Consider the following 22,023-nt stretch of genomic DNA (forward strand, 5'->3'; position numbering starts at 1 on the left):
AGTCTTTGTTACTTTCTGATTTTATGTGATATAAAAAATTATGATTTATCTTTTCTGTAATCGAGAGGGAAAAGAAGCAATTTTACTTAGAATTCATGTATGATTAAATAAATTATATCATATTTTTTAAAACCATTATTTGATAATAATATTTGAAATTTCAAAATTGGAAAAGTTAAAAAGATTTAAAAAAATGGAAAGGGTTAAAATCCAGAAGCATTAAATGTAAAATGAAAGAATGTATTAAAAACTAATAAAATTAATAAAAAGAAAATTGATTAATCAAAATTGATTTCATTTTTTAATCATTTTCATAAAATCTTTATTTCCAAAGGTTTAAGTGATTTTAAGTAGCGCAATAAAAAGAATTGTGCTGATTTTCTTAAAATGAATCATTTGCTGAAAAAAAAATTTTGCAGCCGTTTATTTGGTTTTGGCGTGAATGTTTTCTTTAATCTTTCTTTCATTAGTCAGTTCAACATTTCGACCAGACCACGCAGTGTCTTTGGGCGCTGTAGCTCCATGGTATGGAGTTCCAATCTTTGAACAAGTTTTATCTTATTTTTCTGATTTTTCACAAGATTCTGCAAAACTATTTTTGAAAGAAATTCTTGAAGCAAATGCCATTGATAATGATACTTACATTTTAGAGAAATCACAATCTATATTACCATCAGATGAATTTGCACTTTTACAAGGAAAAATTGAAATTGGTTATTATCTTCCAAGAACAGAATTATATCGCGAAACAGCTAGAAGCATTTGTGGTAGTTCTTATCCTGATTTATTTGGAATTGGAAAAGAATTATTAGATATACAAATTTCTAGTCAACAAGTTGAATTTTATGAGTTTGATTTAGTTTTTGGTGAACCTCATACAGCCGTTTATGCTAATTTACACAATTCTACAGTATCAAAAATAATTCTTGATTTAATCAAATCAGATACATCCTTTGTATTAAGACCAATTGGAAGAACAAATGAATTTGGTGTTCCACTTAGAGGCTTTGGTATTGAAATGAGGCCATTTAAGTATTCAATGGAATATGGCGTTAAAGATTCAATTGTACTTGATGCAGCATCTACAAATAGCACTGATGTTTATGATAAAACAGTTACCAAAGTCAAAGGCATACCAAATTCATATGTTGATGTATCTAACATTGATGACTTTGGTTCTTTATTTTCTGGTTTTGTACGTGACCAAGCTCAAGAAGGAAGAGAACTTATTGAAACACTTCGTGATGTTACCAATAATTATCCCTTATTTTTGTCAGATATCATAAATTCAGCATCTGATACTCGTGGCTATAACCAAGTTTCCGATCTTATTGAACCGGGTACCACCATTTCCTCCATTAATGGCAGGAAATTTCCACTTGCCACTCTTGATATATTTACTTTATTAAATATAATTACTGAAGAAAAGAACATCCATAATATTCTTGAAAGCACATATAAACTTACACCTGAACAAATTATACGTCTCCTTAATATTGATACTGGTGGTCGTGGGGGCTTTGTTTTACGATTTGACCCCAAATATATTCACTATTTAAACGACTTGGAAACCGATAGCGAATATTCTGAGTGGACTTCATCAGTGAAATCATTTTTGTTTTCGAGAGAACGTTTACCTCAAGTTCGTAAGAATTTAGTTAACGTGTTCCTAATCATTGATCCATCCACAAGTCGAGGGTTATCACAATTATATTCATCTACATATTTAATAGAAGATCAATTTCCAGTACGTATTGGAATTATTCCACATTTTACATTAACTAATCGACTTTCACGTAAAGTTGCATATGCATTTTATCATTTAAGTTATAAGGACGATCGGGGGGCGATTCAATTTTTACTTGATACAGTTAAATATTGTGGAATTAATGAAGAAACTGGAATGTTAAATAAGCCAACTGAACGACATTTTATTTCATCATATAATAACATTGTTAAAACCTTTGATGAGAAATGTTTAAGTTGGAATGATTTACATGAATTATATGATGATGAATCCAAAGAAACAAAAACCATTTTAGAAACAAATAATTATTTATTTAATGTTGGTATTGATAAAGAAACATGTTTTCTAAATGGAAGAGAATTCATATTATATAATTATGGAATTCAAGGCTTAGCTTATGAGTTACAACGACTTTTAGGTTATATGCAACAAATTGTAAGTGAAAGTGACATTAAAACATTTGATGAAATTGATTTTTATGATTTAATGGCATATGAATTTTCGATTGTACCATCATTAGATAAGAAGATATTATTCGAACGACCTATAGGTATTGGATTAATCCATAAAACATTGTCACAACAACAAATGTTTTTGGATTATTTATCTAACATTGAATGGAATTATACTGACGAAGGAAAAATCGGTTCGTTTTATATATTATTTAGTCAAAACGAAACTGAAATTAATAATTTCATTAAATTCTCTAAAGAAAATCATTCGGTTCCTGCAACGTTTGTTATTAATCCCGAAATTACTGAACCAATTAAAAATATAATTGAATTAAATGGTAAGAAAACATTATTAATAGCTAATGGTCGATTATTTACCAAATTTACATATGAACAATTAACATTAATTGACATATGGAGTAAGCGTTATGTTTATAATCGAATATCAAAGAATTTAATTAATATCAAATATAAACGAAGTGAAATATTAATGTACTTAAGTTTTTTAGTGAATGATTGGCGTAGTGAAGAAATTGTTCGAAGATTTATTAATCCTGATATCTTTGAAATCGATTCACCATTAGTATATACAAACAAAAATGATAATGAAATAATACATTGGGATATAATTGCTGATCCATTTACACGTGAATTTCAACGTGTATCAGATATAATTCATTATGTATCTACTAAAAATATCATTGATGTTCGTTTAATTGTTGTACCACCACCAACAATTAAAGATCCGATTTTAACATATTATCGAAATTCATTAACAGAAGATAATGTAATCTTTACTATGTTAAATGATACTACAACGTATTCAGTAATGCCTGATATGCCTGATTCATGGATTTATGAATCAATGAAAGCGACTGTTGATTTAGATAATATATTATTAAAAGAATTAAAGCCTTCAACACATGAAGGTAAATATATATTAACAAACATTAAAGCAGAAGGAACATGTGAAGATATAAATGGCGAAATAGCTGAAGGAGCTGAATTAGCATTATATGATTCACGTGATACTAAAATTAGTGATACAATTGTAATGATGTCAAATGGGTATTGGCAACTTGCAGCTAATCCCGGAATATATAAAATCGATTTAGGTGGAAAGCGATCTAAAATGATCTATAAAATGAAAACAAAACATATAATTGTTTCCACATTTGCACAACAACAAAACAAATTATTAGTATCATATAATAAAGGTATGGAAGGTATTAAAGTATATAATATCACATCGAAAGATACAACTAATACTACACGCGTCGATGTCTTCTCCGTTGCAAGTGGACATTTATATGAACGATTATTAAAGATTATGATGTTAGCAATCCGAAGACAATCGAAATATAATGTTAAGTTTTGGATCATTAAAGCGTTCTTATCACCACAATTCAAAGCGACTTTACCAATAATGGCGAAGAAGTATAACTTTTCATATCAATTAGTATCATATAAATGGCCGAATTGGTTACGACCTCAATTCGAAAAACAACGAATTATTTGGGGTAACAAAATATTGTTTTTAGATGTGTTATTCCCATTGGACTTAGAACGTGTAATATATATCGATTCGGATCAAATAGTACGAACTGATTTGATCGAATTAATGAGAATGGATTTTAATGGAGCTCCTTACGCATTCACACCAATGTGTGATAGTCGAAAGGAAACTGAACCTTATCGATTCTGGAAAACAGGATATTGGTACGATTATCTGAAAGGGAAAAAGTATCATATCTCCGCTTTGTTTGCTATTGATTTAATAAAATTTAGACAAATGGCTGCAGGCGATTGGTTAAGATATCATTATCAACAATTGTCGGCTGACCCGAATTCTTTGGCTAATTTGGATCAGGATTTACCAAACTATGCACAACATCATATACCAATTTATTCGTTGCCCCAAAATTGGTTATGGTGCGAAACTTGGTGCAGTGATGAAACAATGGATGATGCAAAGACAATCGATTTGTGTAATAATCCATTGACTAAAAGACCTAAATTAGAAATAGCTCAAACAAGAGTAAAGGAATGGCCTGGCCTGGATGAAGAAGCTAGAAATATTACCGCTGATCAGGATGCTTATGAGAAATATTTCTTCCCTGATAATAAATAAATTTTATAATTTTTCAAAAAAATTGCAGCAATTAATGTAAAAATATAAAACCATCAAAATTGGTTTTATGTTATGAATAAGGAGGCCAACTCTTTTAAATGAAAATATCTTATTATAATTTTTCTTTTTCTATAACAATTAGGTTTATTATAAATATTTTTTATTTTATCTTCATAATATTTGAATTTTTATAGAATTAAGACAGCTCTCGTTTTTGCATCTGAAAAAGGTTATAATAAAATTACTTATTAATCAAGAAAGAATTGATGCAAAAGCTAAATATGTTGAATTGTTTTGCTTAATGTTTGTTTTGATAATTTTGTATATCAAAAAAAAATATTTGCAAATTGTTTAAAAATGCACTTTTTTATGCAAATACAAATAATCATTCAGATATAGTTAAATTACTTCAAGAGAAAGTATAGTTAAAAAAGATAACAATTCATGATGTTAATATCCAAAGATGTTGAACATTATTTTATTTAAACAAATTCATCAATTCCCATTTGAATTGTATAAATAATTTTTGTGTTTCATAACATCATTTTTATCGATTTATTCTGTGTTTTCATCAAAAAATTTAAGCAGAAAATTTTAATAAAAATCATTTTTATTTATTCCGAAATTGTTGTTCAAATAAGTTATATGCATCAACCTGATTATTTTTTATTGCTATATCCCAAGGGTATTCACCATTAAATAATAAAAAAGAACTTCTGTTTGTATATTTACATTAATTCCATTAAATGAAAGTAGAAGTGAAATCATTTCACAATTTCCCGCAAAAGCAGCGAAATGAATTGGAGCCCAAAACAAAGAAAACAAACCCCAAAACACATAAAAAAACTCTTATTTCACAAATGTTAGGATCAATTCCTGGATAAGAAAGTAAAAGATGTGTTTCATGCAAAAAGTTTTTCTCGACAGCATAATGTAAAGCAGTATAAAATCATAAAAATAAACGCCGATAATATTTTGATGATTAACATCGACACCTTCTTGTGATAAAAGAAAATGAATCGATTGAAGCATTCCATATTTAGCAGCCATTAGAAGAGGAGTATTCAAATATAGAAAAGAAACTTCTTATGATCATCTGCATTTAAATCAATCTGAGAATTTATTAAAAGAATTCTAATTGCATCATGTTGATTGAATTTTACTGCATAATGAAGAGGTGTTCTATTTAATAGATCACAAGCATTTATATCAATCGTATTAACAGCAACTAGAGTTAAGAGCGCATCTAATGTACAATGTTGAGCAGCATAATGTAAAGGAGTACGAAAAAATCAAAAGAAACATCAAAAAATTCGAAATTAATATTACTATCTCTGATATTTACATCAACACCGTTTTCTAAACAATGTAAAATCACGCGAATATTATTATGTATTGAAGCATAATGTAATACGGATAGTTGATCACCATTACATTCATCTAATTGTATTTTATACTTACGAAGAAAATATAACATCAAATCAAACCTTTGGAATTCAATTGAAGTTTCAATGATTCCATCAGTTTTGAAATGTTTTCGTTCGCATATTTTAATGATCGATTTATTTCCTCCAGCAACAGCATATTGAAATACTGTTCGATTCAGATCATCTGTTAAGTTTGGATTAATGCCATCAGCCAATTCTGTGTCTTCATGATCAATTATATCGTGATCAATATCCTTTAAAAGTAAATTAGTAAAACATTTCGATGCGCCATAATATGCTGCAAACTGTAACAATGTTGGATTATGGCGAACAAAATCACAACGCTCAAAAAGAGAGTTTTCAACTCGCATATTATAATCTATATGTGAAACTGTGGATTGACTAAAATAATCACGAAAATGTTCAACATCATCTTTACGAATAAAATATTGAATTGATCCTTTATAATAACCAGTCTTAAAGAGTTCTTTATGAAGCTCCCAATCATTATCACGAAGCTGATTAAATCTGTTAACAAAAAATTGGAATTCGCTATTAAGGTTTGGGAATTGTTGATGAATAAGATTTGTCAATTGACAAAAAATATCTGGATCTGACTGCTCTATAAGTGGTGAAAACCAACAATAAAGAAGAAATAAAGAGTCACCAACGGGATATGTCTTCATTAAATTGATAACTTCTTCAAATGTTACAACTCCCTGTGTAATGGCATTGAGTAAAAAAGACCTATACCACCGCTGATTAGGGAGATCGGTTGGTATAATTAAATTCTTGAGAATATGCAATGAATTCCATGGAAATGAATTATCAATTAAAATTTTAACAAGCTGTACCAAATAACTTATGGACCATGAGCGGTGATTTGCTGCATTAAATATATTATATGCAACCTGTTTAACTGAATCTTCTGTTGCTACTAAATCTGTTGCCAATAAATCGCTTGCTAATTGTTCAACATTATCTTTTGAAATATTAGAAAGGGCTTCTTGAAATGCAACTGTACACAATGCCCTCCTTAAATCAATCGGAGAAAAAAGATTTGATAAATCCATAATTTTGGTCAGATAACCGAAATTTTGTTGAAGATGAAAATTTTACCTCAAAGAAAACATCCAAATTTAAAGCACATTTTTAGAAATTTATAAAGAGAAAATTAAAAATCACATAAGCTTTATAAAAGAAATAATAATAAAAAATTATTGATCAATTATTTTTACACCAAGAAATGATTCTATTAAAACATTCGACATTTTTTGTACATTTAAATTTGTTGAATATTTTAAGCATTCCAATATTTCCAAGTTTTCGCTCAATACATTCAACATTTCGACGACATTTTCTTCGTTTTCATTTAAGTTATTTATGATTAAATTACATATAACAAACAATGTTTTTTCGACATATTTTTCGTCATCCAAAACTATTAACAATTTTTCGAAAACGCACACATTAGATAACCATTGCATATTACCAATCTCAACAATATATTTAACACATTTCTTTTGGATTATAAAAGGAAAATTCGAAATGTTTTCATTTATTATATTCATCACACACAATTTTTGTTCATTATTCCATTTATCCCAACATTGAAACAATGTTTCAACAGAAGTTTTCATAATTACTAAATCAGAACTTAACATATTCTTTAAAATCCAATCAAAATACGGATGCGGATTTTCTAAATAAAAAATTAAACGTGTCAAAATCTCAATCATATAGTTATACTCAGTATTTATGAAAACATTTATCCCGTTCGAAAGAATATAATCATTAATTCGATATCCACATTGAAAAAGAGTTAAATATGATAGAAATACTCGATATGAATCATTTGGAAAATTTATGGATATGATCGATTTAAGATATGGCATGAAAGCCTCAATGACTGGAGCTGTGAGATCCATGGGAGATGAAAAAATTGAGAGAATTAATAAATTATTGGAATTAAGAATTTCAAAATCTTTGACCATTGGGAAAAAATCAGTTTCAAATAAAAAACGCCGAGACTCCGTTTTGAAGAGAATAACAGAAATAAGCTGAATTGCTTCTTGGAGCATGAATGTATTTTGGGAAATTTTGGATAAAAGAATATTAATGATTGGTGCATTTCCAAAAGTAGAGCAGCAAAAATTGCCATTGTTGATACATGATTTAAGTAAATAATTAAATGAAATTTTTGACTGATTTTCATCAGAATTATCAAATGATAAGGAAAATAAAAATGATAAAACGCCAATTTCATCTCTTTGAGATTCTTCACAATATTTTTGTATGAATTCAAATTGTTCATATGAAGGAAATAAATCAGAATTCATAATCATCTTAATTTGGTAATTTATTAATTCATCATAATTCAATGTATTTTCATCAATAGACCGAGGTGCCTTCTTTGGTGTATGCTTATATGAAATTTTCAACTAGTTGATGCAACAATGCAAAAATTCACAGACACTGCTAAAAAAATCACAGAAATTTATGACGGGAGCTGTGCCTCGAACCCACCGGTTGAAGCAGTTCTTTTGGTTTTCATTACTTTCGTTATCATACATTATATCATATAGGTTAAGTAGAAAGAAATGGGAATTTAATCAGATTGTCTCAGATATTATTCAAAATTCATCAACAATAAAACCAAATCATAGCTCAATTTATAACACAGACGGCTTTATTTATACAGAAGCAAATGCTTCTTTAAGAAGTTGCTATGATCCAGAATTCGATATAAAAATACATAATTGTGCATACGCAGTTAAAAAAGTTGAAATATGTAAAAACAAATTCCCCAGTTTGGGAAGCGCAAATTCAATTTTACCATTTACTACCGCTTGGGTTCCTCTTGAAAAAAAAGATATCTCATCAAAAAAACGCGAAACACAAATATTCCAAGGGAAGACATATCCAGAGTCCATGGAAATCGGTTCTTACCAAGTAACTCCATCTCTTATAAAACAATCATATTTTCCGAAAGAATATATTCCCTCTAAAAGTGCTGAATCTAACTTCCGTCAAAGCGAAGCAAGCAGCACTCTAAAGTACATTGGCGGTGGATGGTTTTATCACAAATCCAAACGAACTGGTGGGAATTCATTTGGATTTGATTTAACATCTAATTTACCCAACATCCTTTCTATAATCACTTCTCTTCTTCTTGGCGGCGGCTTTGTTTCTATTAACATCCAACCTGGATTCCAAGAAACTGAAATCAATCGAATGACAAATAATTGTCATCTTGGTGACATCCGTGTGAAATTCTATTACTCAGACACAAGAGCTGTTTCCGTCTTTGCTTGGAAGAGCCACAACTTGCTCACAAACAAAAAAGTCGGCGGTTATTCGTTCGGCAAAATCCGCAACGGAAAAGTGCCAATCAACAGAATGGAAATTAGCGACGGAATATTCCAAGATTCTACGTGCGATTTAGCAACTTTTGGGTTGCTAATTATTTCGATCATTACTGGGCTACAATGCTTTAGTGACACAAGGAAAAGATCTTTTTTTTTCTTGAGTTTGGGCATTTTAAATCTTGCCGAAAGAATATTCTTCAAGGATAAAATTAATTTGGTCATATACGTGTATGCAATAATCGCTGTTTTCGTGTTGATGTTTTTGTTAAAAATTACTTTCCATTAATAAATTTTTATTGTATAAATAAAAAGGAATTTAAACTGTAAATTAAGTTTAAATACAATTATGAACATTTCCACCTTGTTAATTATTTATAAATAGCACAAACTGATAAATAAAATTCTTGGGCAAAAAGGAATTGATGTTAATTCGAAAGATATTCATTTGTTTTAATAATTCGAAGTTTCAAAAGAATTTTTGATATTATTTTAAATATTTTCTCCATTACTTATTATAAAATAACACAAAAATTAAAGTAGCGAAGTTGAGAAATGGAGAAATAAAAAGTTATCACAATTTTGCAAAATAGTAGTACAAGAACCAATGTTCGCCATATTTAAAATATCATGTGAGGCAATGTGCGAATCATAAAAAAAATTATTTTTTAAGTATATTTCACTTTATTCAAACGGGAAGGTGATATATTTATTGGGCATATCTGACTTTTACCGTTGTGAACACTTCAACACACTAAAAGCAGTTTCACGAATTTTCTTCTCGGAAATGCTGCAGTGCGTTCTTACTGCTTTGGTAATGCACACAGCTGAAAACATTATTTTATCTGATGATGCAAATGAAGTTCCATGGCATATGTTAACGTGCATTTAATTATAAATTCAGAAAATGGAAACAAAATCGTTTAAAATGTCAGTGATATTCCATTCGCAAAAAAATTTTTTTACATATAATGAGGTTACTTTTGACTTTGGGCACTTTACATACGTAAAGTTCTGTATTTCCCGCGTTTTCTTTTCTGACAGAAACTGATCGTTTCAGCCATCCAACTTTGAAAAGTGAACCACTTTTTCAAATAATTTTCATTCGATTATCGGTTTTAGCAGTTATTTCAAATCAGCTCAAGAACACCAAAAGCGGAAAATGAATTTTGACATACCGATTAATGTTACACAGGAACCGAACTTCAAGATAGAGCCCTCGTTGTCGTCAATTGAAGATGTAACATATAATCCATACATGGCATGTCTTTACGGCAGAAGTCCAAATTCCCAACCGGAAATTATTGAAATTGAAACGAAGACAGAAGAAGGACAATCATTACCGCCTCTTAAGGAGTACAGTCCGTTACCGTACGTAATGTTTTTTGGCGAGAAAAAAGAATTCATATTTTCTCAAATTGGAGAACCACGAAAAGCCATTGAACCAATTACATGTGCCACAGTATCTTTCACATCGTATAATATTGTAGCCGGACATAAGAGTGGGAACATATCAATATTTGATGCAAAACTTAATTCACTAATTTCGAAAGTCGATCGAACCAAAACAAACAGCTCCGGAATTGTATACATTACATATGCCGCTGATGATCAGTCAATTATTGCAGTTGACCAAGAAAAACATGTTTTACATTTCACTCGATTAGATTCCATTTTAGCTCCGAAGGAACAAGTTCTATACCAATCTGAATTTAACATTAAGAAAGTGTATATGCCGGAAAGCTTATCGCCATATTTCATTTTCTCCACACGAAAAGGAGTATATTTATATAACAGTTCAGAAATTGATGATAACCTTGTTGAGATAGTTGTTTCACCGGATGCCAAAATCAACTTCATCTGTAAGAACAAAGCGGATGGGACTGTTATCTTAGTTGCATGGTATGGAAGTGATTTATATATTTATAGTATCCAACAATTTTCAGGCAGTATGACTCCACTTTTTAATAGGAAATTTGACGCTAAAATACGGTTAGTCTCAATTATTAAGAATTTCGGAATTAACGTATTATTTGTTGACGGTACAATTGATGACATAACTAACTATGAAACCAAAAACACGTCAAAAGAACATTATGAAACGAATGAAATCAAACGTAACCTTAAGCGAATCTCCGGCATTATTACATATGGCGAATTGTCATATTTCTTCAATGTTAACAAAATGTTTCGAATGCAATATATCCCTTGGAATGAACGATTAATCGGAATTTCACGTAAAGGTGACTTTACAACTTGTTTCAAGATGGCGAAAGAAATATATTCAGGAAACATTGAACATTATTTTGGTGTAGATCCAGACCCATCAATCCGATGTAATGAGTTACAAAAGATTATGTTTGATATATTCTATAATTCTTTATGCTCTTTAGATCAAACACAACAAGTAGCGCAAACATTTAAGACAGCGATTGGAATTAATATGTCGAATTTTGTAGTTAAAGCTGCTTATGATTATTATAAGGAGGAGAACAATTTAATATTTTATTTTAAGGCGTTATTTGAATTCGGTGATAATAATTTATCTAAATATATACCATTTTATATTTATGAAACATTTATCAATATGGCGAATGAACAAAAATTAATTGATCAAGCAGACTTAGCTATTATTAAGACAGGAATCCCTATTAAATATGCGGATAATTTATTGGTATTAGCAGCAAAGAATAATATGCAAAAAGTTTTGATGAAGTTATGGACAGATGTATATTGTGATTTTGTTTCTCCATGTATTTACTTTTATAAAACAGATTACTTTATTACTTATGTAGAAGACTTGTTCTTAAATAATAAATTTAGTAAAGCGACAAGTAAACATAAGGAAATTGTCATATTATGGTTTTGTACTTCATTCGGTGGTACATTTCCACGTTTATTTGTATTATTTTCTAAGTCACAACAAAAGGCGCCACAATTTATTGCCGAATTTATAAAATATTTCCCAATTAAATTAGTGAATGATAAAAACTTTGAAGTTGAAAACTTTTGTAATATTATAATCCAAACAGTAATTTCATTCAATCAAGAAATTCGAAACAAATGTATTGATGAAATTGCTGATGCTATAGTTAAAAATGACGTAAAAATTTCTCCAATTTGTTTGCAGACTTTGTTTGGTTGGGCATTCTCTACTAATGGTTCTTCTATTAGTATCCGTGAAACTATAATTATTACATTAAATACACAATATCCACAAATTGTTAAATTCGAAAATATCATTGATTATTGTGAAGCAGCAGGTTTTTCAACGATAGTTAATATAATGTATCGGAAATCAAAGGATTATAAACGTATCATTCATGCAATGGCACTTTCGGAAGAACGGAGAGAATTAGTATTCGATTATATACAAAACCCTTATCAAGACCCATTCGACTTATTACATATCGAAGGTAAAGATGAAAACTCTGGTAAAAGTATTAAAGCTGCAATTCAACAATCTCTTTCAAGTATAGGCGCAATGTTGGATCATTCGATTAGTGTAATAACACCTACAACAGGTTTATTATCTTCGGTTGGTAAAAAATTCTCTAAGTCGAAATTACTTGAACTTCATGATAAGAAACAACAAAATACTGATGATAACAAAAAGGAAAATGAAGAAGAAGAACAAAAATCTGATCAAGAATCAGTGTCAGAATCAGAATCTTCTGTATCAGAATATGAATCAGAATCTTCAAGTTCTTCTTATTCTTCTAAAAAAGAGATAAAAGCTGATGATGAAGTTATTGAAGAACCGGAAACCATTGAAATCTTTGAACCTGAACCAGAGAAAGTTGAAGAGCCACCGAAACTTTGTGATGAATTAATGGAAAATGCAGTGATTGAGAACTTCCCATTATTATTATTAATTAATGCTTCAAAAGCAGCCGAATTATTAGCAAAGTATTTCCCTGATTATCATGCGACGTTCTTAAAGATGGACATTGATCCATTCATAAAGTTTTTGTATTTAAGGGCTTTAAGTAAATCTGAATATAAAGATTTACTTACGCATGATAACAACTTCGATTTGTTAACAATGATGTGTAAGTTTGCACCTAAAGAAGTATTACCAATGATTAAAGCATCACAAGATATATCTGTTGAAGATGCGTTAAGAGTATGTAAACAATATCGTGTTATCGATACATGTATGCATATTCATACACTTAGAGGTGATATTCAAGCAGCAGTAAATTTAGTAGCTGAAGAAATCGAAGCTGTTTTAGTTGAAGCAATACAAAAAGGAGGCGTAATATATGCACCTTCAGTCGATTTAGTTAAAGAAGCACCTGAATTAAAGAAGGCTTATGAAACTGTATTAGTTACATTTGACTTAATGTCGAAAGCACCAAAAGTTGGACAATTACTTGATAGAATGTGGAAAGATACTTTCTTAGCTTTCCAATTACCTTTATATCTTGCGTGTAAATGCCCAATACCTGAGACGAAGAATGCAATCACATTATTCTTTGCATTTTTCGTTGTGGAAGCATTACAAAGAACTTCACCAGAAAACGTTTTCCATACATTGAAAAGTGACTTCTGTTCGATAGATCAAATTCAATATCGTAAAGTTCTATCGGCGGTGTTTAAGTATCTCGATTATAACCAAATGCTTTCGAATACTGTTATCGAATTATTGTTAGAAGATTGTATACAGTTATATAAGAAGGCTAATGTGCTGAAAACTAGAGCTGCTTTTGCTTATAATCCAGTGTGCGTAATGTGTAATACACCAATAACTGGCGCTGGTGGTATTGGTGGATTAATATTCGAATGTGGTCATTTGTATCATAATAATTCGAAATGTGGCCAATATAGAAAGAAATGTCCATTATGTAGAAATGAAATGTCTGTAACAAAACAAAATGATGCACCACCTATAGAAAGTGCTCATTCACAATCAATGAAGTTAAGGAAAATGTTAAGAGTCGAATTCGGATTAAGAAGACATTATGGTAAAGATCAGGACTTGTCGCAATCAGGTAATAATATATTCTTCATGAGCGACTTCCAATTCACACCTAAGACTCAGTATAAATTGGAATTACCAGAGAAAATACCGGAAGAGAAGCAAGTGTACTTGGAATTATAAGCATTTTATTTCCGCATACTTAAAAAATAATGAAATTTTAATTTGATTTTGATTGAGCTTTGATGTCTTCTCAAAAAGTGGATTTAAAGAAACATCAAAATTCGCAAATTTTTATTATATTTTCATCATTTGGAATAATTAAGAACATTCTCAATGAATTCTTTGTAATGTGTTAACATTTTATACGAATATAAGTCCTTAGACATTTTTTTCTTTTTGATGGAAGAATGTATGAAGTTCAACTTGACTAACAGATGGTGGAATTTTTGAGTTAATAAATCAACCAAGCGTTCTTCTAAGGAGTTAGAAATGCTTATAGCCCTGATTTTTGCTTCTGAGTATAATTCTTCCATAAGAAATGTGAAGATTTTTCAAGTGTTATGCAAATGGTATCTTGGTATTTTCATAGTTTGCAAATTTGAATCCAGACTTTTAACAAAAAAATTTCTTCTCTAGAAATACAACTTTACAGATTTTTCATTTTCATAATTTACAGCTGTATTATTCTCGTCTATGCCTTACTTTCAAAGCACAGCGTACATATACCATGACAAACTCTCATAATTAATAAATATATGACACAAAATATGATTTCAACAATGTGTAATATGTTTATCATTCTTCATAATTTTTATTTTCTTGGTCATTGCTTATGCTGTTTCTTTTTCATCCTTTCTTCAGTTTCAAAAAAATTGGTTATCAGTTTTTTCGGTTTTGCACAAATTTTTTTCTGGCATTTGAATACAAAATAAATGCCACTTTACAAAACCCAAAAAATTCAAAAAAAATTGTAATTTAAGTCAAAATGTGTAGATCATAACGTGTTGTTATCTTGAGAAAAACATAGTAATTGTTTTGTTTAATTTTGTTGAGATTCATGAATTTATCAAATATAATAATTTTCATTTTGATCAATTTGTGAACATTATACTGTACACACATTTTCTTGATGTTATTGTCTAGTATCTACTGAATAATAAAATTTATTCCTCTCTCTTTCTTATGCCAGTTTCATCAAGAAAATTTTCTTTGTGGTCACAGTTATCACCATTCAAAATAATTTAACAAAAAGTGGAATTCACCATCAAGGCCCCAAAACTCCCACTTTTTATATTGACATGTATAGAAAAAACCTCACTTTTGTTCGAAAAAAGGCGATCAGATCAATAGTTTACATTGCTTATTTTTTCAAAAGATTATCCCCCAATTCAACGAATTTCCTGGAGAAGAGATGGAAGGAACTACAACCCTCGGCCAGGAATTCTCAATGACCCTTGTTCAAGAAGAGCAACCTCATGAATCCGATGGTAGTTTGATACCATTATATATTGATTCAGCACAAAACGTTTATGACAAATTCTATAATAAAATTGAACATTTAAACATAAATTCAGATAAACTCTATGAAGACAGCATTACCCTTGAAAAAATTCCGGCTGTTTATGATGTTAACGCTGATATTGATTTAGAATTTCCAAATCCTGAAAACTACTTTTCAAAAGAGGAATATACATCTGCAGTGAACAAATGGTACGAACTTGCAAAATATCATTATTCTACATTAAGACTTCCTTTTCCAGTTTCTGGCCAATTTTATCTCCCTCAAATGCCAAAAATATGGAGCAAAGAAGAAGCAAAGCTTCCTCTCAACAACAGGTTCAAGACTTTCAAAGTAGATACATGGAATTTATTACCAACTAATTACAATGAAATGTTAAGACTTTTATTTTTAAATCACCCAATTGACCCAGAAGAACAATTCCCAGAACAAGTACCACATCGTCCAGCGATTCTTCACAAGCATCATATCACATCTGATTTACAATGGCAATGTCAATTGATTCCAAAAGAACCAGAAGCCATTTCATATGATAGCTTTACTGAATTTGAGGAAACCTTTGTTCGTTGGGCTACTCTTGCTTCCTCTTCCATCCGTCATCCAATGATTCCTCCGAATCAATTTGAGAACATCGCATCATTGGATGTCATTCCAAACGAGGAAAAAGTGCCACCCAAAATGCCACTTTTACACATTAAGCCTCTTAACCTTGATGAATGGAAGAAAGCCCCAATCTCAGGTGACATCTCTAAATCATTTGAGAACATTTTAGAGCCTTCTAAAAGACGTCGTTCTCATCATAGTCGGCATTCTAAAATCCGACGATCAGGAAGTCGAATTAAGATTGAAAAGTTTAATCATTTTATCGAAGAGTTTATTCAATATGGGTATGAAATTGACGTAATTAATTCCCAATCACCAATATGTATCCCTATTCATCATATCAAAATCAATAGTAAGCATTCCATTAAACTTGATTTCAACAGTGAAATGGATGACCACTTTATCGACACATTTTTACAATTTACGTATTCACCAGAACAACTTCTTGATATAATGAAATCGCGAATGGCTAATGGCGAAACATTTATGGAGAATTTTGAGAATTATATCCACAACATATCGAAGATTAAACATATCTTTTCGATGAGGTATTACGTCGAGTTTAAATATGAACAACGAATTTCACATTTATTTAATTCATTCATAGTTAGTAATCAAAACACACATTTGTTCCATACATTTATATCACAGTATGGGACTGAAAATATATTTTATGAATTCATTCAATGCTTATTATTAACAATTAAATCGGACTTTGTATTATATAGATTAGAAGATACAAATCAATTAAGCCAACAAATTAATTTCTATTATTTACTTAATATATTTAATGGATTAATATTAAAATGTAAAAACGCAAATCTTTCACTTGACATTACACAAGTATTACATGTATTAACTTATGACTTATTAAAGCAACTTAATAACGAGGAAATGTTAAATGAAATCCGCACTAAAAACTTGAAAATGTTAATGATGTTATTACAATGTAATTCAATTCGAATTCACGAGTTAATTCTTGGCGACAATTACATCAAGTGGTTGAATGATTTATCAAAAAGTAAAAACGGTTCTCTTGTCATACAAACAATAATTCATGGTGATGCGTTATTAGCTGCTTCGAAAATCTTCATGGATCATTGTTCGAAAATGATTACAAGTGATATTGTGCAAGAATTAACAAAGTCAACTTGTTATTTATTAAAGTCAATCAATAGGATTATAATCAAAAGAAATTTGACACTCAAAATCCCATTCGATGCAATTCAATTTTTGAAGGTTTTGGAGTTAACGGCTATAAGTGACGATGAAGACGTGGTCTCAATTTCTGAGTCGTTGGCTTCAATTTTGACTATGTCTAGCCTCATCAAAAATTATAAAGAAACAACGTTCCAAACGTTCCTCGTCAAAACAGTCGTCATGATTTGTAAAGGTCTGAAAACCGAAAATTCAAGTGTGTACCATGAGCAAATTAAGGCTTTACAAATATTAGCTAGAGATATAAACTCTTCTTTGGCAATGTCTCAAATTAAGTCATTCATGGAAAACGTCGCGGCTCATTTTTTAGATTCAAATCCTGCGATTGCACAAAAAAGTTGGAATTTCTTCTTACAACTTACTTCAAATCAAACAGTGCTGTCTGACGTGTTAAGTATTCCGGATGTGAAAAAAGTTTTAACAACAATTGTTAATAAGGAAAATATGACTGCTCTGAAGAATTTGGTCGTATTTTCAATAATGATATTTAAGGGTATAGAAGCTAATAATTTGAAGAAACAATTGATTGATATCATAACACCATCCATCGGAAGATTAGTGACAATGTTTAAGATGAGAAACACAATATTCAAAGATAACGTTCAAATGCAAAAATTAATTGTTAACTTTATTGACGTCGTCGAGAAATTAAAAGGACCAGAATTTAATGATTTTCATAATTTACTAAGTAAACATTTGGGAGAAGAGAAACAAACGTCAAAATCTATGATAAAGATAATAATCAGGTAAGCGAGGATTTTGTCTTTTAATGGTTTAAATGCTAAACAATCCGGATCGATACTTTTTTCTTTCCAATTTTAAATCGGTGTGACTATAAAAAAAACTTTGGCTTTGACTGGTTTACGTAATTTAACATCATGCACTTTTTGACAAAGTTTTCTTCTTTGCCAACGGTGTTTTAGCTTTTTCAGTGGCTTTCAATATTTGAATGAAACGCATCAATCAAATTTTTGTTCGCGCCATGCGCGCAGCTTGCGCTTGAACCTAAATTTGATTCTAATGTCGCTGATGGTAATGAAGATGTTGCCCTTTTTCACGCCTGTCATGGCTTGTATCTAGTTTCTCTACTATTTAAATCAGGAATCAATATTAATGGTAGAAAGAAAAACTTTTCAGATATGTAAATATGACGCTGTAATACCTTTAACCTTAAAAGGAAGTAATGTATACATTATAATGTTAAAACAGTTTCTTGAATTCAAGAATATTTATTGCACTTAACCCATATTATGGGAATATGTGCTAAGATATAAAAGGAAACTTTTGGATTTAGTGATTGCGAATTGTTCTTTAGCATAAGTATGTCAAATCAATTAATACGAAAGTATTGAAAAAGCTCGTTTTCTTTAAGAAAAGGAATAATGAACTTAAGTCCCTTGCGTCTAATTAAAATTATAATAGTACTGATCTTAGTGAAACAAGAATTGATCTTAATTACGAAGAACCATAGTAGTAATATGCCTATTTCCGTTCTGATAGTTTAAGTCTCATTGATGTAAATAATGGTTTTTATAAGGCCAAAGTTGTAAAACTTTTAATATAAAAATGTTTTTATGAAACAAAGTGATGGCAGAAAGCAACTTTATGATGGTGTCAAAGCTACAAAACTTCTAAATGCAATCGGAATTTGTATGAAATTAATGTTTCAATAGGAAAACTGAATTATAGTACTATACTGGTTCAAAGAAGCGATAATAAAGAAGCTCTTTTAGGTGAAGGCATAATCAAATTAATATTTAAATGTTCCTAAAATCGTGAAGATATACTTATTGATGTAAGAAGATATTTAAACTTAAAAATGTAAAGCAATTGAAGGACTTAATGATGAAGGAAATGATTATAAAATAACTCGAATAAAGCGAACCTGAAATAATTGAACTTTTCTATAGCAAGAGAACTGATGCTAAAGTAAAAATTGCAATGCTAACAAATGTTAAAACTACCTTTTAATTAAAGAGTACAGAAGGCAATGATGTAAATGCGTTAACAAAAGCGATCAAATCTTTCTAATGAAATCGAAGATAACATTAAGTACAAATGAAGCAGCACGTTCTAAACTAATTATCAGTAACAATGAAGAAATGCGATTTTTCAAATGTGCAGATTCACATGTAATGATGTACCAGAACCTAAAGCTAAAAGTGAAACACAATTTTTTTACTTTTGACAAAAGTACTTATTGATGACGGAGCAGAATTATAATTATAAGAACTAAATGCCGCACAGCTCTACATTTACTTGACAGATAAAGAAACTTTTACATTTGAATCCGTTAAGTTACAAGAAGCAAAACGCGATCCATATGTATACAAGTGATACAGTTCTTTACAGTAAATAACTTCGAAGCAGCATCTTAAGTAACAATGAATTTGTAATTTGCCTCTTTAAATGTATAAATATAATTACTTATGAAGAAGGAAAGTGATGTAACGGTCTCTAGAGACACCGCAGCAGCTGCAACTGTTTATCAATAAAATTTGATATATTTCATAACTTTTAACTATTCCCAACATATATGTTACGATATGAGCATTTCTTCGTCTTCTGCGCTCATTTCGCTGTACATTTCCAAGTTCCGTCGTATGCACGGGCAGAAGAACAACAGACCGAAGATCAGGTTGAGGCCGAACAGCGCAAAGTTCGCGTACGCAATGAAGAGGTTCTTCCCGCCCATTCCGCCGTTCTTCATCAGGACAACGTACCGCTCGCCGGAGAAAGTCTCGTTCGGATAATTGCACGTGACGTTGACTGTGATGTCCGCGGGGACGGTTCTGTTCTCATTTTGATCGAAACGAGCGTAGAGCTTTCGGAAGTCGGGGTGCATGGAGATGCGCATCCATTGGACAAAATGCTCATTCTCAGTTCCCCCTGGAAAATTGGTCCTGAAGAAATCTGTTTCCATCCACTGTTGATCTGCTTTGTATTGTGAATTTATTTTGACAAAAAGCTTCCCAACTTCATTCTTCCATGTGATTCCACTATCAGTGAAATTCTCTGGAATTGTGAGTGTGTCTGTGAAAAACCCTTGTGGAAGTAAGCCACATGGCGCTAGAGACTTGTTAGCAGGCGAGCATGAGCTTGGATCTTCAACATATTTGCCAAGAAGTTGATCTTGAGAAAATGAGTTAGCCATACGAAAGTGATTCTGATAGTAACCATGAAGCTCAAAGTATATGTATGCATTGGATAATTCTGGATTACCAAAATTGACTTGAACTTGTGAACCATTAACTGAAAAATCACACTTGTCGTCATATCTTACCTTGAATTCTTCAACCTTTAAGGAAAGAAGAAATGTTAAAAGTGCGCATGCCAAAGAAAAAATAGAAATGCCGAGAAAAATGGACTTCGGATTAGTATCAAATGTAGGTCGACATCCACGCATGTTTTGTTGGCATAAGGGATGCGTTTGCATACAAGGCTTGACAAGGAGGGATTCGTCTGCTTTCATGTCTTAATGGTGCTTCGTAACTTTACTTAAGAAAATTTTCAAATGAATATAACGGTTATAACGGAGCTCCGCTTCAATTCATGAGTTGACAGACGGTTTTTTCGCTTTTTCTTGTGAATTGATTGAAAAAGTTGTTTGGCATAAGTTTTTTTTGGGAAGCAGTTACCAAATTTGCCAAGTTTACCCCCAGAAAAATTATTGAGTAGAATTGGAGCAGATGCATTTTCTGAATGCATTTCATTAATTAATATTACAATTTGTTGTAATAGCATTGGTTCTAATGATTTTTTAAATGTATAGAACTTGAAACAATAACTTTAGATGAAGGCTTACGAAGTATTGGTTCTGATTCATCTAGAGGATGTTCAAAACTTATGAATATTCATATACCAATTTCTTTTTCTTCAATATGTATTTGAATTATCTCATTAAGGAACATCGAAATTCCATGCAATATAACGTCAGTTGGAGACAATGCATTTGCATCATGCTGCAATCTCACATGTATTTTTTATTATGGGGAAACATTACCAACGAATACATCGAATGTATTTGATAATAATAATTTAATCAGAAGTGTCATGACAATCGATTCATATAGGGGCCAAACATTCTGCGGTATAAATGTCAGTAAAGGAACAGTCATTGATGAATGTCTCCCACCAACGCAATCGTTCACACAATCGAACACATACTCAAACACATTTACCAAGTCTAATACATTAACGAAATCAAATGCATATGCTAAATCGAATACACGAACGAAGTCATATGAAATTTCATTTGTTGTTTCGAATTCATTTACTTTTTTGTATTCGAATAGTATAACATTAACGAATACAATAACATTAACACAATCATTATCTATTACGCAAACAATAAGTATTTATAATTCGACGTATTCGATTTCATTTTCTTTTCTATTTTTAATTCAGCATTAACTTATGTTTTGAGTGAATTTATTTATTACGAATATACTGTTGTTGTATATTCGACTTATTACATATATTATAGTAATTTCTTTACAATTATATATCAAAATGAAAATATTAATGATGGTGGTAAAAACTCAATTATAATTATAAGTGTTTGCGTTGCAGTTGTCGTAATTTGATTTAATTGCAATACTTATCATAGTTTTGGTGCGTATTCATAATAATAAACA

General features: G+C 30.5%; 4 protein-coding genes across 4 annotated transcripts; 3 read left to right on the forward strand and 1 right to left on the reverse strand.

Annotated features, from left to right (window-relative positions):
• Window positions 1-442: 442 nt before the first annotated feature.
• On the forward strand, window positions 443-4,330 carry GO595_002953 (glycosyl transferase; the record flags this gene model as incomplete). Its single annotated transcript, XM_067915919.1, has 2 exons — window positions 443-3,872; window positions 3,936-4,330. 2 exons carry the CDS (start codon window positions 443-445, stop codon window positions 4,328-4,330), a joined length of 3,825 nt encoding a protein of 1,274 aa, XP_067776754.1.
• Window positions 4,331-8,688: 4,358 nt separating this feature from the next.
• GO595_002954 (vacuolar protein sorting-associated protein 8-like) lies at window positions 8,689-14,226 on the forward strand (the record flags this gene model as incomplete). Its single annotated transcript, XM_067915920.1, has 2 exons — window positions 8,689-9,191; window positions 10,248-14,226. 2 exons carry the CDS (start codon window positions 8,689-8,691, stop codon window positions 14,224-14,226), a joined length of 4,482 nt encoding a protein of 1,493 aa, XP_067776755.1.
• A 1,267-nt stretch (window positions 14,227-15,493) lies between these two features.
• On the forward strand, window positions 15,494-16,698 carry GO595_002955 (uncharacterized protein; the record flags this gene model as incomplete). Its single annotated transcript, XM_067915921.1, has 2 exons — window positions 15,494-16,367; window positions 16,670-16,698. The coding sequence occupies 2 exons, from the start codon at window positions 15,494-15,496 to the stop codon at window positions 16,696-16,698; spliced, it is 903 nt and encodes a 300-aa protein (XP_067776756.1).
• Window positions 16,699-19,925: 3,227 nt separating this feature from the next.
• On the reverse strand, window positions 19,926-20,858 carry GO595_002956 (cell cycle control protein; the record flags this gene model as incomplete). The annotated part of the gene is made up of 1 exon (XM_067915923.1): window positions 19,926-20,858. The coding sequence occupies one exon, from the start codon at window positions 20,856-20,858 to the stop codon at window positions 19,926-19,928; it is 933 nt and encodes a 310-aa protein (XP_067776757.1).
• Window positions 20,859-22,023: the final 1,165 nt, after the last annotated feature.

The sequence above is a fragment of the Histomonas meleagridis genome (assembly GCF_020186115.1).
Source record: "Histomonas meleagridis strain 2922-C6/04-10x chromosome Unknown contig_20, whole genome shotgun sequence".
Classification (NCBI taxonomy): domain Eukaryota; phylum Parabasalia; order Tritrichomonadida; family Dientamoebidae; genus Histomonas; species Histomonas meleagridis.